This window comes from Bombina bombina, chromosome 2, assembly GCF_027579735.1.
Source record: "Bombina bombina isolate aBomBom1 chromosome 2, aBomBom1.pri, whole genome shotgun sequence".
NCBI lineage: Eukaryota > Metazoa > Chordata > Amphibia > Anura > Bombinatoridae > Bombina > Bombina bombina.
This window is the reverse complement of record NC_069500.1, coordinates 37219270-37236957: the sequence shown is the minus strand read 5'-3', so window position 1 is coordinate 37236957 and position 17688 is coordinate 37219270. Positions and strand designations below refer to the sequence as shown.

Here is a 17688-nt window from a genome sequence, read left to right as displayed (position 1 = left end):
TGAATAAACATGTAGTTTTGTGCCTGCTCATGAGATGTTTAAGTTGACTTATGAATGGATCAAATCATTTTTATTTATATACTGAATGCAACTACGGAGACTGTGTTTTTTTAATTTGAGTATTACTATATTTTTATATATATATTTCCTTTTTATCAAACATTGGGGTGTGCTGATTTGTGCATGTGTACTTAGGATAATGACTGTATCGTTTATGAAACACCAGTAATATTCTAAGGAAACAGCCAGCATTATGAGGCCAATACACATCACTTTTTTGCTTTGATTGTTTTAATCAATTCTGTATCCATTATATTGGATTTGAGTCTGTTCCACCTATTTTGATAGCGTGCTTTATATAAAGTATAGAAGACTAACACAAATTGAGCTGCTTACAAGAGGTGCAGTTCAGCTGGGGGACTTTGTGGGCCAAGTTTGCCTACTTTAGCACCTGGAAGGGCTTCTAACTTGTGAGTTTGTTAATTCTTATACTATGATATATTAAGAAGATATTACACCATGTAGAAGCCTTTTGATCTCTTTACTTGGTTGAAGCAGTGCCTAGCCGGATAAGAGTAACTGTCTGTGTGTATATACATTTGCCTTTTACCACCCATCCTGAGACCTTTTATGAGACTTAGTTATTTTTTAGTGCTGAAGTGTGGTGCCCCCCTTACCTAGCCAATGGTTAACCAGTTTGTTTCCTTGCCTGCTCACCCAGAATACACTTACCTTTAGATCCTTTAATCATTTTTAGAGTAAGTAAAATCTATATATTGCAACTCCAAAAGATAACATAAAGGTAAACTCTTGTTTATCAGGAGTCTGCTAGGTACAAAATGATCTGTAGGTGAACTAAAATTTGCAGATAGAAGTCTGTTGTTTTTTAATCTGTGTAGCTACAGTCCTACACTACCATACTCCAGACAACCAGTAAGAGAACAGAGTAAGAAATATATGGAGGATGATGACACCATAAGAAAATCAAGACCCAAATCTCCATTGTCAGTACATAGAAGTAGTTTGACGCTATGAACTACTTTAGCAGGAAACATAAGTTGTCAAAGGATTCCTGCTCAGTCATATCTATAAACAAATGCAATTAGAAACATTCACTGTGGGCACCAATCATGATGTCGATTCAGGATGTACATGAAGATGAAGGATTTAAACTCTCTAGCGGTTAGGCCAGTGCTTTGACACTTGCATTTTTAGGCTCTTGGGTATTAATAGCAACACGTATTCAATTTAACAGTACAAAAGAAAGAGAGAGACATTAAGGACAGAAACAATTCTCCTAAAAGTTAATTTATTAATGGTTGGACTAGAATTGTTTTTTGTGACAATGGCACATACGAGGATTACAAATCTAAACGATACATTATGTTTTTGAACTTTATACATCTGAGTAACAACAAATAATACACTTGTATGACCCCTGTAGCCAAATGTGCAGTACAAGCCAGGGACATCATATATCCGGCAAAGGGTTACAGACTGTTTTGGCAGCTAAGAGGTTACATCTTTTGTTTTCTAAGCATGCCTGTGAAGGTCACTGCTGATCTGTACATTTGTGCAAATATCAGAAATAGTTATAGGAGGAAAGGAATGTAACAGCGACCCACACGGACCTCACATTCATCTAGTTTGTAACAGTGCAATAGAGGAGATGTATAATCAATAACCACAATGCCAATATTATAGATCAGTAGCAGACCATCTGGGAAACTATCAGCTGATAAATATTGTTTTCTATGGAAATTTGGCTTACAAAATGATTCTGTATTAAGGAACATTGGAATAAGACTCTTATTGTAGTGCAAATATTATTCAAAAGGGCTGAGAACACATTTACAATGTGAAGAACCAATGCTGCACAAGACAGGAGGATTACGCTGAACTCTCCAGCCGCCGGCTTCCAGCACACCTATTATGGCACATGGGGAAGTCGCTGTTACGCATACCCTGGAAAAAGTCAGTCCCACCTGCTTAGCGCCTGCTTAGCGCACAACTCTTATTTCAGTACAGGGCATTTTAAGTCACCATTACCAGGATTTATGTGCAGGAAAGCAGTACTAAAATACAAACTGGTGTAGGGAGATATAAAGTCAGCTAAATTATTTTATAAATACACGTTTGAGATGCTCACTGAAGCTCTTATTCCCTGCAAAACAGGCTTCATATGAGAGAAGAGGGATATATTCAGTGGATAAATGTATAAAATATACATAAAATTATCATATATAAACTCTGGTGATTTAGGTAACATTGCACAAGCAAAATATTAACCAATGAAAATGTTTGTACACGTAGACCTTACTTTTGAAGACATTATTCTGAAGGTAATGTCTTTGTTTGGAGATGGGACTGAAAGCAAACTACTAATATTTTATATGGAACAGGTTGATTCCAGGATAACAATCTAAAAATGAACACACTAAGGAACAACCACCAAGAATCACAGGGAATCTGCTACATAGTTAACTGTAAACAGTCAAACTGCTTATGTAAAGTTGGTTGAGTTGCAGCGAGTGTGGTTTACTGCCATAACAGTCGCTGTATTACGACCAGAGCTGAAAGTTCAGTACAGCATTTTCTCTTCTGGCGATTTGACCGTAGATAATCCAAACAATGTCAGAAACCATTTTTGGACAGAATCACAGTGCTCTATAACCACAGAGTTGCACTGCCATTATCAGTAGAAAGTAATGTTCTTTGATAAATAAGATATGTACAATAAACTAACTTCTCTTTAAATAAAAAAAATTAAGATTAGGTAAGTAAATATCTGTAATATCTCACCTAAAAATAAATAATATAGATTTGTGTAGCAGCGTCCCTATACAGCGCACCATTAGAGGCCAGAGGTCTCATTAGGTTATTAGAGGACAGAAGTCTCACTTGACAGCTGCAAAAATTGGCACATATTTCTCAAGACGTTTAAAGCCCTGAGTCAGATTTAGTTCACCTCTTCTGTGGATCGTGTCTCTGATTTGAGTTTCACAAATTCCCGGGCTACCTCATCATTGGTCCTTTGAGATAGAATCCTCAGCACCGTTAACCCAGTCTCATCCATGTGAACACGGCGCCCAAGAGGACACCAACATGCACAACTCCCTTTGTCGGCAATGTCTCGCAGCTGCATTACAGCTATTCCCAACACATGGTCCTCTCTAGCAAAGCAATAATCCTTCACACACACTTGTAGCTCATAGCACTCAGGACCATCTTCATTTCCAAGGATACTAGAGGGAAAAACAAAGAAACCATTACCAGCAAATATTTATGCTTACAAGTACATCATATCTAGAGTAACAGCACATGAGAATATTCTCATGCTCGCTTGGTGCGGGAAAAAACACTTTTTCTTCTTAAGATTGTTCACTTTCTCTAAAAATACCAACTATTGTGCTTTAATCATTTGTTTTAGTAGAAAATTCTAAAATGCTAAATCTTAAAACCAGATCCTCTTCAGCAGACCAAACAGACCAGTGTTACACTTCCAGAGCACCAACTAAATTTGCAGGATTACCTTGGTTGAGAGCAGGTTACTAACCATAGTTACTGATCCGCTGATTATTTAACCTGGGCTCTGTTTCAGATATCATGAAATTCTGGCCTGTTAGTGTCCCTTGATTACTGGAATTGAGAAACACTGCAATAGATGTTTTTCTGCTAGACTCATGTGGTCTTTGGAATCACCTGATAAAACAGGTGAAGGAGAGAGATATGGTCTAAGAGCTCCCGTTGTATTGCAAATGCTTTAATTCATTTTTTGGGTTTTCCTTGATGGTATTAGATACATTTTTTAACTTAACAAATTACTACTTTTGGAGATCTATCTATCTATCTATCTATTGGGTTTTTGTAAAGTGCAGCTATTCACCCGTAAGGAATAGCACAGATAGCCATAAAGTTATTATTTACCCAACTTCTCATGTAAGAAATGTTCATCATTACATCTCTTCTACAGACCCCCTCCATGTGGCTTTAAGAAAACAAGGAGCCCCTGGTCTTCAGAGTGAAAAAGCACTGATATTTGTTATAAGAATCAAGGTCTCCTGAAGAGACCCCCTATCTGAACTTTGAGATAATTTCAAACAACACCCCAACAACATTAAAGGTGATATGATCACAGTCCAGATGGGCTCTAGAAAACTCTGCTGCATTATCTTCTTTCCTCCAACCAAGTTATACCCTAACTTGATTTGAAAATGCTTTGTATTATAGCTTATCTGTAAAGGTTACAGGAGAAATTGAGTAAAGTGAGTCACTTGTAGAGCTTCTATCACAAAAGCGATGACAACAATTCAAATATTTTTTCAAATGGTTCAGATCCCTAACTCTCTGAACAGTCCTCGGGATATTTTTGTACCAGAGAAAAACACCCCACAGATCTTTATCTATAATAATACCCAGATATGAAACTCTATTGGAACTAGAGAGCTTTTGGCAGATTCTGCAGGGTCTAAATCATCAGAAACATGTTGCAGGCTAAGGATTCCACTGATGATGTCTGAGGATATCATCTTAGTAAGGTGTTACTAAAAATCTATCATTGCTAGAGAAAGAACAAGGATCAAGGACGAAAAACCCTTGGACTGATGTTTTGACAATGATTCATATATCTGGGTATTACTTCATTTTCCTGTACATCCTGCTAATTTCAGGCTCATATTGTATCTGTGATTGTTTGCTTTTATATTTCTAATATATGAATCATTGTCAAAACATCACTCCATGGTGGTTAAATAATGGTCCAGTTCTAGAACAAGTATATTGGTATACATTTTATGACAATGCAAAGCAGATTAAACCCTGAATTTAAAGGGACACTGAACCCAAATTTTTTCTTTCGTGATTCAGATAGAGCATGAGATTTTAAGCAACATTCTAATTTACTCCTATTATCAATTTTTATTCGTTCTCTTGCTATCTTTATTTGAAAAAGAAGGCATCTAAGCTTTTTTTTTTTGGTTCAGGTCTCTGGACAACACTTTTTTATTGGTGGATGAATTTATCCATCAATCAGCAAGGACAACCCAGGTTGTTCACCAAAAATGGGCCGGCATCTAAACTTACATTCTTGCATTTCAAATAAAGATACCAAGAGAATGAAGAAAATTTGATATTAGGAGTAAATTAGAAAGTTGCTTAAAATGTCATGCTCTATCTAAATCATGAAAGAAACATTTTGGGTTCAGTGTCCCTTTAAGTGAATATAATCTGTAACAGGGGATGCTGCAAGACTGCATACTAGTAGACAATGTGTAGTAACACAGGTGAAGCAGCAATCAGATATATAAACAAAGTCCAGTAAATGGAAAACAGGATAACTGTAACAAGAGGTACTGCAAGACTGAACTAATCTGGTTACACAAGCTTAGTACAGTTAATAGCTAACAAGATAGCTGGAATAAGTAGCACTGCAATGCAAGGACTGACAAAAAGATTGCACATCTGGCGCATCTACCAAACGCTTATGCAATAAAATAGAAAACACATAAATCTGACCTTTCAGAGTACTAGCTGACAAACCCTTCTCCAGACCCTCCTGGAGAAAAGACAAAATCCTAGGAATCCTAACTCTACTCCAAGAGTAGCCTCTGGATTCACACCAATACAGATATTTACGCCATATCTTATAGTAAATATTTCCTGACACAGGCTTATGAGCCTGAATCATGGTCTCAATGACCGACTTTGAAAACCAACGCTTAGATAAAATCAAGCGTTCAATCTCCAAGCAGTCAGCTTCAGAGAAACAAGATTTGGATGAAGAAAATGACCCTGAAGTAGAAGGTCCTTCCTCAGAGGGAGTCTCCACAGAGGTAGAGATGACATTTCAACTAGATCTGCATACCAGATCCTGCAGGGCCACGCCGGCGCTATGAGAATCACCAACGCCCTCTCCTGCTTGATCCGAGCAATGACTCTTGGCAGGAGAGCTAATGGAGGAAATATGTAAGCTAGACTGAAATTCCAAGGGACCGCCAGAGCAACTATCAAGAAAGCCTGTGGATCCCTTAACCTCGAGCTGAACCTCAGAAGCTTGGCAGTCTGCCGAGAAGCCATGAGATCCAGTTCTGGCTGCCCCCAATTGAGGATTAAACTTGAAAATTCTTCCGAATGGAGTTCCCACACCCCCAGATGAAATGTCTGTCGGCTCAGAAAATCCGCTTCCCAATTGTCCACTCCTGGGATGTGGATTGCAGAAAGACAACAGTTGTGAGACTGCCCACTGGATTATCCGGGCCACCTCTGTCATGGCCAAGGAACTCCGAGTTCTCCCCTGGTGGTTGATGTATGCCACCGATGTTATGTTGTCTGACTGGAACCTGATAAAGCGGGCTAAGGCTAACTGAGGCCAGGCCAGTAGAGCATTGAAAATCGCTCTCAGTTCTAGAATGTTTATATATAGGGAGAACGGACTCCTCCCAAGTCCAAAGACCCTGAGTCTTCAATGAATCCCAAATTGCTCTCTGCATCCGTGGTCAAGATCACCCAGGAAGGCGAAAGCAAGTTCCCTGGGAGAGGTGTTCCTGAGACAACCACCAAAGAAGAGAGTCCCTTGTCGTCTGATCCAGAACTATTTGCGGAGACATCTGCATAGTCCACGTTCTATTGCCTTAACATGCATAACTGCAGAGGTCTGAGATCAAACTGAGCAAACGGAATGATGTCCATGGAAGCTACCATCAGACCAATTACCTCTATACATAGAGCCACTGACGGCCAAGGAGAGGACTGAAGGACAAGACACGATCCAAAGATCTTTGTTTTTCTGACCTCAGTCAGGAATATCTTCATTAGTAGGGAGTCTATTATGGTCCATAAAAACACTACTCTTGTGGCTGGAATCAGAGAACTCTTTCCCAGATTTACCTTCCAACCGTGAGAGCCCTTTAAGAAAATTCTGGGAGCTGTGGCAAGGCCGAATGGAAGAGCCACAAACTGAAAATGATTGTCTAAGAAAGCAAACCTTAGAAACTTGTGATGATCCCGGTGAATGGGAACATGAAGGCATGCATCCTTTATGTCTATGGTTGTCATAAACTGACCCTCTTGAACCAAAGAAAGAATGGAACGTATAGTCTCCATCTTGAAGGACGGTACTCTGAGGAACTTGTTTAAACACTTTAGGTCTAAAATAGGTCTGAAAGTCCCCTCTTTCTTGGGAACCACAAACAGATTTGAATAAAATCCCAGACCCTGTTCCTGCAGAGGAACTGGAACTATAACTCCCAGGGCAGAAAGATCCTTGATACAGTTTAAGAATGCCTCTCTTTATCTGGTCTACAGATAATCTTGAGAGAAGAAACCTGCCACTGGGAGGAAACGTCTTGAATTCTATCTTGTACCCCTGAGATACAGTTTCCACGGCTCACAAACTGGGACATCTTGTATCCAAGCCTGAGCAAATTGAGAAAGCCTGCCCCCTACTAGATCCGTTCCTGGATCGGGCGCCAACCCTTCATGCTGACTTTGAGTCAGCCGTAGGTTTCTTAGACTGTTTCCCCTTGTTCCAAGACTGACAAGACTTCCAGGAAGACTTGCATAGTTCCTGCTTGGAAGAGGAGGGTTTACCTCTAAAGTTACGAAAGGAACGAAAATTACTTTGACGCCCTTTCTGCTTATTCTTCTTATCCTGATGAAGAAAAGATCCCTTTCCTCCTGTGATATCTGAAATAATTTCAGCCAAACAAGGTCTTACCCTTGTAGAGAATAGCTAATAACTTAGACTTAAAAGAAACATCCGCAGACCAGGATTTTAACCAAAGGGCCCTGCGAGCTAGAACCGCAAAACCAGACATTTTTGCTCCTAGTTTAATGACCTGTAAGGAAGCATCCGTAATAAAGGAATTGGCTCACTTAAGAGCATTAATCCTGTCCTGGATCTCCTAAAGAGGTTTATCTGTCTGAATAGAATCAGACAAGGCATCAAACCAGTAAGCTGCAGCGCTGGTAACAGCAGCAATACACACCGCAGGCTGCCATTGAAGACCTTGGTGAACATACATTTTCTTTAATAACGCCTTCAATTTCTTATCCATAGGATCCTTAAAGGAACAACTCTCCTCAACGGGAATAGTGGTCCTCTTAGCCAAAGTGGAAATAGCTCCTTGCACCTTAGGAACCGTTTGCCACAATAGTATTTTATTAAAAATAGGAGGTGGAGAAAAAGGAATACCAGGTCTCTCCCACTCCCGTGCAATAATCTCAGAAGCACAGTCTGGAACAGGAAATACCTCCACCGCAGAGGGAACATCCAAATACTTGTTCAGCTTACTAGACTTTTTAGGGTTAACAATAATAGTAGTATCGGAGTCATCCAAGGTAGCTAAAACTTTCTTAAGTAAAAAAGCGGAGGTGTTCCAGCTTAAATATGAAGGACACAACTTCAGCATCAGCAGAAGGAGTTATACTGCCTGAATCCGAGATTTCACCCTCAGATGCACCCGAAGAATCTTCATCCTCAGGAAATACTTTGATAAGCCACTACAGGATCAGATACCTTAGGTACTGTTTCTTTAAATGTCCTTGTGTGTTTTCCCTGCAGCATGGGAAAAGCAGACAATGCCTCAGATACCGCAGAGGATACCTGGGCAGCAATATCTTGCAAAGTAACCCCAGACGTAGCATGAGAGGAAACGCAGGGCACTGCATGTGCAGATGAATAGGATTGGGACGCTTGAGGAGACAGCTGCGGCACATCTGAAACAGGAGGCTCCTGAACAGCATCCGCCTTAGCTACTGATGGCTCAGGGTCAAAAAGTCTATTTCTATAAGCTAAAGTTCTTTCAATCCATGAAGAACACAAAAGGTACATAAGCTACAGGTAACATCCTGCACAGTCTCATGATCCATAATACAAAAAAAAAAGAAGCAAAAAAAATAAAAAAATCTAACTTTTTTTTTTTTTTTTACTATTTTTTAAAATCTTTTAACAAAGGATATAATACAGAACAAAAAAAGTTCATAAATAAATGTTCCTTTTAAATTTACCAAATCAACAAAAACATACCCCAGGCAACACTCTACACCTCATCAGAATAAATGAGGTGCCATACCTAACCAGCAGCAAACTGAGGAAAAAAACAATCCAGTTTACAATCCGGATTCCAGAGAAGCAAAAACAGCAAGAAGCCTTCTAAACAGAAGAGCCATGTGAAATATGTGCACCTCACTCTACAGGAAGAGAAGAAAAAGCGCCAAAAAAAGCTCTGACTTCAAAGAATCAGAACCTCCCCTAAAAGGGGCGGTCCTACAGCTGACAAAAAATACATTTTTTTAAAAAACTTTCTTGAAATCAAACTTAAAAACAAACAAAAAATACCAGCAATAAAAGTACATAATCCATTACTAAAAACGGATCCTCGCTGAGCCATCAATAAAATAAATAACTCCTCACACTATCAGTTCCTGTAAAAGCTGCCATAAAGACCTGCACCCTGACAGGAATAATAAAAAAAATGTCCCCCTGCAGTGTTTCAGCTGAATAAGTGCAACATTTTTCCCTGCTTACATAGAAAAATAAAACTGACACTTACCTTAACGTTTATTTGTCCGGCAGCAGGACAGCTCACCTGGTTTGAGAGGATGAGTTCCCTCACATGGACCTGTGGAAATACAGAAAGACTGAGTAAACATCTAAATAGGGCAGCAACATGTTTTGGGAAAACGCAGTGAGGATTGTACCCTACAAGTTCCCAATTGCGCAAAAGCCACCACTGCCCTACTGAAGAGACTGACATGGGCTAAGGCTAGACCCTTTAGAAAGATCAGAGCAAACCTACTCTACTTTTAAAATAAATAAAAATCTTGATTGTAGATTAGACACCAAAACTTCACCTCCACCTGCACCACAGGCAAAGAGAATGACTGGGGATTATGGGTAAGAGAAAAGACATATATAGCAGCTTTGCTGTAGTGCTCTTTGCCTCCTCCTGCTATCCAGGAGTGATATTCCCACTAGTAATTGATGATTCCGTGGATTCACCATATCTTAGGAAAGAAACACATTTCATTTAAAAAAAATCTCTCTAAACTGCATACTGGCATACTCTAAACTGGAAAATGTCTGCCAGTGCTTAAAATGTTGGTGACCAGTGGGGTTGAGGGAGGGAAGAGAGCTGTTTGGGAGGGATCAGGTAGGGATTAGGGGATGGGAGAGGTATCAGGTGGGAGAGTAATCACTACACTACAGCTAAAATGAACCTTACAAGCTACATGGTTAATCCATTCACTGCTGGGAATTTTAGAAGTGTGGTGCGCAGCTGCAATTAGCGGCATTGTAATTACCAAAAAGCAATGGCAAATATATGTCTGCTATTTCTGAACAAAGGGGATCTCAGAGAAGCTTTTGCAACCATTTGAGTCATGATTGCACAAGCATTATGTAAATAATTTTAGTGAGAAACCCAAAGTTTGTGAAAAAGTTAACAATTTTCGTTTAATATGATCACATTTTGAGGTGAATCAGTGGCTTTGTATATACCAAAATGGGTCTAGATCAAAACCTTGAGTTGTTTAATAAAAAAATATATATAGTTTTGATAGGTAAATAAAAAAAAAACCCCAAGGCTCTATTTCTGTTTAAATGGAGTGATAGCAAAAATGCTAAAAATTCTCCGGTCTTTAAAGCAAGTTTTTCTCTAAGATTCTGGGTGCTTAAGGGGTTAAGATTATTGACAAGACATGGCCTCTACAGTATCTTCACTGGCTCCAGTGCTAACTACTGAGGCAGGACAGTGAATGTTGCCCAGTAATTTATAATACCACAATATTTTTAAAACTAGGACTTACAAGTGGAATGTCTCATTGTACTTGGGTGCCCAGTTATTGCTCTTAGACTTAGTAGTAAATTTCCTTTTCTTGTCAGTTTGATGAGGTCCAATCATGGTGACCTCCACGAAGGGCCGAAACATCCCTGTTGTCTGCCACTTCAAGTCGTTTGCTGCTACCACTAAAAGAGAAGCGGTACAAAATGTGTAAATATAATTTTTTATATCTCAGTACAAAGAAAAATATATCGCTCTGCTGACTTACAGTGTGATAAACTCACAGCCTAGTATTTTGATTTTAAAAAGAAATAGAAATTAAAATATTACTTTAATCCAATATTTACCAGCTAAAAAGATTATAAGGTAGTGTAAATTATATCAAGATTTAGGGGAAAATGAGAGGTTATATGAAAATTACAAATTAATGCTGTCTGTATCTTATATTCTAAACAAAAATAAAATTAAATTCATCAGATAAAATGTTTAGACTCTATATTTAGCTTTATTTAATCTCTTTGGTAATGTGATTCCCAAGGCTATTGCCAACGCAAAAAATAACAGATGGGAAAATAAAATTAACATTCCATAGCTGGCTGAAATTGTACCTTTGACTGTCACTTTCTGCTCCCCAGTGCCTGGATGAGTGAACAGGTCTATCTGTATAGACACTTCACCCACAGGATCCTCCACACCGGAGCCTGAAATAGAAACAGACATTTGTTACGAGAGATGAATCACGTAGATTAGTTGAAAAAGTAGAAAAAGAAGAATATTTGTTCATTTAAGCAAAATGTTAACATGTCCAGGTACCAGCAGAACGAGGCTTTGCTAAAAGCTACATTCTTATATGTTGTATGTGCCAATACCAGTAACTATTTTCTCTCTGATCAGCAGCCCATTGGCTTGTCTCATTGGCACGCATAACCATGATACACATCACAATTTACTGTTCCCCACAGCAATTATATCAACACTGTACCACACTGTTTAAGTATACCCTAGCAGATCATCCCTGATGTTATTTTAATGCTGGGTTCCTAGGCTGTGGGTGGTCTTTTGATTCTATCTTCCAACAAAGTCTAGTCTGGCAAGCAGATTAAGCAAGTAAAGTATAGAGAGCTGATTTCTTACAACAGTCTAGTCTGGCAAGCACATTAAGCGAGTATAGAGCTGATTTCTTACAACAGTCTAGTCTGGTAAGAAGATTAAGCAAGTAAAGTATAGAGAGTTGATTTCCTGCAACAGTCTAGTCTGGCAAACAGATTAAGAAAGTAGAGTATAGAGATCTGATTTCCTGCAACATTCTAATCTGGCAAGCAGATTAAGCAAATAGAGTATAGAGAGCTGATTTCCTGCAACAGTCTAGTCTGGCAAGCAGATTAAGCAAGTACAGTATAGAGAGTTGATTTCCTGCAACAGTCTAGTCTGGCAAGCAGATTAAAAAAGTAAAGTATAGAGAGCTGATTTCTTACAACAGTCTAGTCTGGCAAGCACATTAAGCGAGTATATAGATCTGATTTCCTGCAACAGTCTAGTCTGGCAAGCAGATTAAGCAAGTAAAGTCTAGAAAGTTGATTTCCTGCAACAGTCTAGTCTGGCAAGCAGATTAAGCAAGTAGAGTACAGAGAGCTGATTTCTTACAACAGTCTAGTCTGACAAGCAGATTAAGCAAGTAGAGTATAGAGAGCTGATGTCTTACAACAGTCTAGTCTGGCAAGCAGATTAAGCAAGTAGAGTATAGAGAGCTGATGTCTTACAACAGTCTAGTCTGGCAAGCAGATTAAGCAAGAAGAGCACAGAGAGCTGATTTCTTACAACAGTCTAGTCTGGCAAGCAGATTAAGCAAGTAGAGTATAGAGATCTAATTTCCTGCAACAGTCTAGTCTGGCAAGCAGATTGAGCAAGTAGAGTATAGAGAGTTGATTTCCTGCAACAGTCTAGTCTGGCAAGCAGATTAAGAAAGTCAAGTATAGAGAGCTGATTTCTTACAACAGTCTAGTCTGGCAAGCACATTAAGCGAGTATAGAGAGTTGATTTCCTGCAACAGTCTAGTCTGGCAAGCAGATTAAGAAAGTAGAGTATAGAGATCTGATTTCCTGCAACAGTCTAGTCTGGCAAGCAGATTAAGCAAGTAAAGTATAGAAAGTTGATTTCCTGCAACAGTCTAGTCTGGCAAGCAGATTAAGCAAGTAGAGTACAGAGAGCTGATTTCTTACAACAGTCTAGTCTGACAAGCAGATTAAGCAAGTAGAGTATAAAGAGCTGATTTCTTACAACAGTCTAGTCTGGCAAGCAGATTAAGCAAGTAGAGTACTGTATAGAGAGCTGATTTCTTACAACAGTCTAGTCTGGCAAGCAGATTAAGCAAGTAGAGTATAGAGAGCTGATGTCTCACAAAAGTCTAGTCTGGCAAGCAGATTAAGCAAGAAGAGTACAGAGAGCTGATTTCTTACAACAGTCTAGTCTGGCAAGCAGATTAAGCAAGTAGAGTATAGAGATCTAATTTCCTGCAACAGTCTAGTCTGGCAAGCAGATTGAGCAAGTAGAGTATAGAGAGCTGATTTCCTGCAACAGTCTAGTCTGGCAACAAAGTAACTAGAAACCACAGAGACCAGGTGCAAGAATCTAAGAAGCCCCCCCCCCCCAAAAAAAAGGGTAATTTTATACTCTTTTTTTTTTTTTTTTTAAACATTTAACAAAGAAAAAAAATGTGAATCAGATTGCAAGTCTGCAAAAGGAGTTACCCTGTGCCCACAGTCTGTGAGATGGTTTGACCCCCTAATACTGTATATAGTGACACTGTTTAACCCACCAGTACTGTATATAGTGACACTGTTTAACCCACCAGTACTGACTATAGTGAGTTAGTGACACAGTCTGTAGTCTGCCAGTAAGATGGCTGGCCTGACCCTACCCGCCCCAGTACTTTATAAAGTGACCACAGTAGTCTGTGACATGGTCCAGCCCCCCCATACTGTATATAGTGGTACTGTATAGTGACACTGTTTACCCCCCACCATGCTGTAGTAACAAGGTCTGTAATTTGCTGGTTCCACAAACATACACACACACACACACACACAGCCACATACATATACACACACACACACACACATAAACCAATGGGTAAAACAGAACCACTAACCCCTGTAGTCAGAGACAGAGACACTAATGAAGCATCACGTCACACTCGCATGATATCAGTGCAGGCAGTGGCAGGTCAATGTTTTTTTTTTTTTTTTCATTTTAAATTTCTTTATTTGGTTAATCAAGTTGATAACAAGGCTGTTTGGGTTCAAACGATAATAAGGTAGAGAACCACGTACATTCAATACAGTTATCCATTTCCAGCATTAAATGTGAAGGTAAACTAATGTCCATTCTATGCGGATGCTGATCTGCACCGAAGTTTCAGTGCAAAGTCCATCTTTTGGAAAGTTCAGTATATAGTCTCTCCGGGTAATATTCCCGAGAGACCATCTGTCCTTAGTGATTATAAAATGTGTTTTAGTAGTTGTTGCACTATAATAAACAACAGCAAACAATAAACAGTAAACATCGCACTCTCACAATCTATATTAATGTTTTGTTTTTTCTGTGAGGTATATGATGTATGTGTCAGTATGTGACCATACTTTGGGTGCCCTGGTTCCGTTGATTAGCCATATGTTGCCTCCACATGTCTACCATAAGCTCATGTGTCCCTATGGTTCCTGCCTTTAAATGATGATATCTCTCTAGCTGCAATAGGTTTTCCATCTGTGTCCTCCACTCAGATGCTGTAGGTACTGTTGTTGTTTTCCAATATTTTGGAATTAGTGTTTTGGCGCTATTAATTAACACACGCCTAGATTTAGAGTTCTGCGTTAGCTGTCAAAACCAGCGTTAGGTGCTCCTAACGCTGGTTTTGGCCGCCCGCTGGTATTTAGAGTCAGTCAGGAAAGGGTCTAACGCTCACTTTGCAGCCGCGACTTTTCCATACCGCAGATCCCCCTACGCCATTTGCGTATCCTATCTTTTCAATGGGATCTTTAGAGTCTTGGCTGAAGTGAGCGTTAGAAATCGAATGACAAAACTCCAGCCGCAGAGAAAAGCCAGGAGTTAAGAGCTTTCTGGGCTAACACCGGTTCATAAAGCTCTTAACTACTGTGCTCTAAAGTACACTAACACCCATAAACTACCTATGCACCCCTAAACCGAGGCCCCCCCACATCGCCGCCACTGTAATAAATTTTTTTAACCCCTAATCTGCCGACCGCACACCGCCGCAACCTACATTATCCCTGTGTACCCCTAATCTGCTGCCCCTAACACCGCCGACCCCTATATTATATTTATTAACCCCTAATCTGCCGCCCCCAACGTCGCCGCCACCTACCTACAATTATTAACCCCTAATCTGCCGACCGGACCTCACCGCTACTATAATAAAGTTATTAAACCCTAATCCGCCTCACTCCCGCCTCAATAACCCTATAACAAATAGTATTAACCCCTAATCTGCCCTCCCTAACATCACCGACACCTAACTTCAAGTATTAACCCCTAATCTGCCGACCGGACCTCACCGCTACTCTAATAGATTTATTAACCCCTAAAGCTAAGTCTAACCCTAACCCTAAATTAAATATAATTTTTATCTAACAAAATAAATTATTTCTTATTAAATAAATTATTCCTATTTAAAGCTAAATACTTAGGGGGTAATAAATATAATATAGGTGTCGGCGGTGTTAGGGGCAGCAGATTAGGGGTACATAGGGATAATGTAGGTGGCGGCGGTGTACGGAGCGGCAGATTAGGGGTTGATAATAATATGCAGGGGTCAGCAATAGCGGGGGCGGCAGATTAGGGGTTAATAAGTGTAAGGTTAGGGGTGATTAGACTCGGGGTTCATGTTAGGGTGTTAGGTGCAGACATATGAACTGTTTCCCCATAGGAAACAATGGGGCTGCGTTAGGAGCTGAACGCTGCTTTTTTGCAGGTGTTAGATTTTTTTTCAGCTCAAACTGCCCCATTGTTTCCTATGGGGGAATTGTGCACAAGCACGTTTTTGAAGCTGGCCGCGTCCGTAAGCACCGCTGGTATTTAGAGTTGCAGTGGCGGTAAATTATGCTCTACGCTCCCTTTTTGGAGCCTAACGCAGCCCTTCAGAGAACTCTAAATACCAGCGGTATTTAAAAGGTGCGGGGGAAAAAAAGCATGCGTAGCTAACGCACCCCTTTGGCCACAGAACTCTAAATCTAGGCGAGAGTCAGTAAAGTTTTAGCTATGCTGTTCTCGATTTTGGGAATTGCCATATAAAAAAGAATCAATGGGTCATTGGGTAACTGTTTCCCTATTATGTCTGACATGTGCTTTAGCATTTCCACCTAATAATTGTCAAGGCTGTCACATCTCCACCAAATGTGGGTAGGGTTCCCAACTTCACCGCACCCTCTCCAGCATTTATTGTTTGCTGTCTTATATATTTTGTGTAACCTACTGGGTGTCAGGTACCACCTGGTAAGGAATTTATAATTTGTCTCTAGTATTTTTGTAGAGATCGAGGATCTCTTAGTAGCTAAAGAGGCTTTATGCCACTCTTTTGGAGGTATGGCTATTCCCAATTTTTTTCCCACGCTATTGTGTATGTCGGGAGCTGTTGTGCGTTTTCAGAAAGTAATAGTTTATATAGTATGGAGATAGCATGCTGTAGTGCACATGTGACACAAATTTTCAAAAGGTGTTAACCGTCTAATCAGTTGTTGTTTACAGGGATGTGTGTCTATGTAGTGTCTTACTTGCGTATAGGAGTACCAGTTCAAATTTATGTCAGGGTGACTCTCTTTAATGTCTTCAAAGGCCCTAAATTTTCCATCTTGTGTAAATATTGCCACAATTCCGTTTTTGATATGAACTCCGAGTTCTGTTCGAGTGTCTTTGTAGTTCCAGGGTAATGAGGTGTTATTGCATAGGGGGGTCATTGGGGAGAGTGGGTTTGATATGTTTGTGGATGTATTCATCAATTTATCCCACGTATCATAGAGTTCCGCCATTATTGGGTACTGTTGTATTATAGCAGGTCTTTGCTTTTGAGGTATCCATGCCACCACACTGGCATTGCCGACCCCTAGAATATTTCTATCTAGTTGGGCCCATTGTTTGTATATATTATTTGTGCATAAGTCTATTAGCCTATGTAGAGCTATTGCTACTTTGTATGTATGTATATTAGGTACTCCCAGTCCTCCCTTCTCTCTGGGCAAGTACAATGTCTGCTTCGCTATTCGGGGTCTAACTCCTTGCCAAATAAATTGCTCTATCAAAGATTGCAAGCGGTTTACATATTTAGCTGGTAATTGAATAGGGGTAGTCTGTAACAAATATAGTATCCTGGGGAGGACGTTCATCTTTATAACATTTATTCTACCTACCCATGATATAGATTTGTTTTTCCAACTTGAGAGGTCTGCCACTAAATTCCCCTTTAATTTTTTATAATTGGCCTGGAATATGACCTGTGGGTCCGGTGCCAGGTAAATTCCTAGGTATTTAAGTTTCGAGGTTTGTCTTTTTAAGGGACATCCAATTGTTAATTGTTTTAATATCTCATCCTCATATGTTATATTTAACATTTCCGATTTTGTGGTATTCACTAAAAAATTGGACACTTCCCCGAACTCCCGGAACCCATCCATTACCTTTGGTAAGGAAGTCTCTACCTTGGTGAGTGTGAGGAGGACGTCATCTGCGTATAACGCTAATTTATATTCAGTGTTACCAACTAGCACCCCCGTAATCTGTGTGTTGTTTCTAATTGTCTGTGCCAAGGCTTCAATAGCCAATGTAAAAAGCACCGGGGAAAGTGGGCACCCCTGCCTTGTCCCATTGTTTATGCTAAAACTGTCTGATAAGAGGCCAT

At 39.8% G+C, this 17688-nt stretch overlaps 1 protein-coding gene across 1 annotated transcript in view; it reads right to left on the bottom strand.

Annotated features, from left to right (window-relative positions):
* Positions 1–1292: 1292 nt before the first annotated feature.
* UNC13B (unc-13 homolog B) overlaps positions 1293–17688 on the bottom strand; it is a gene marked incomplete in the record, with an annotated part of 1551453 nt that continues 1535057 nt past the window's right edge. The window contains 3 exon segments of the mRNA XM_053701016.1: positions 1293–3245; positions 10807–10966; positions 11390–11482. Coding sequence (XP_053556991.1) covers positions 2960–3245; positions 10807–10966; positions 11390–11482 — 539 coding nt within the window.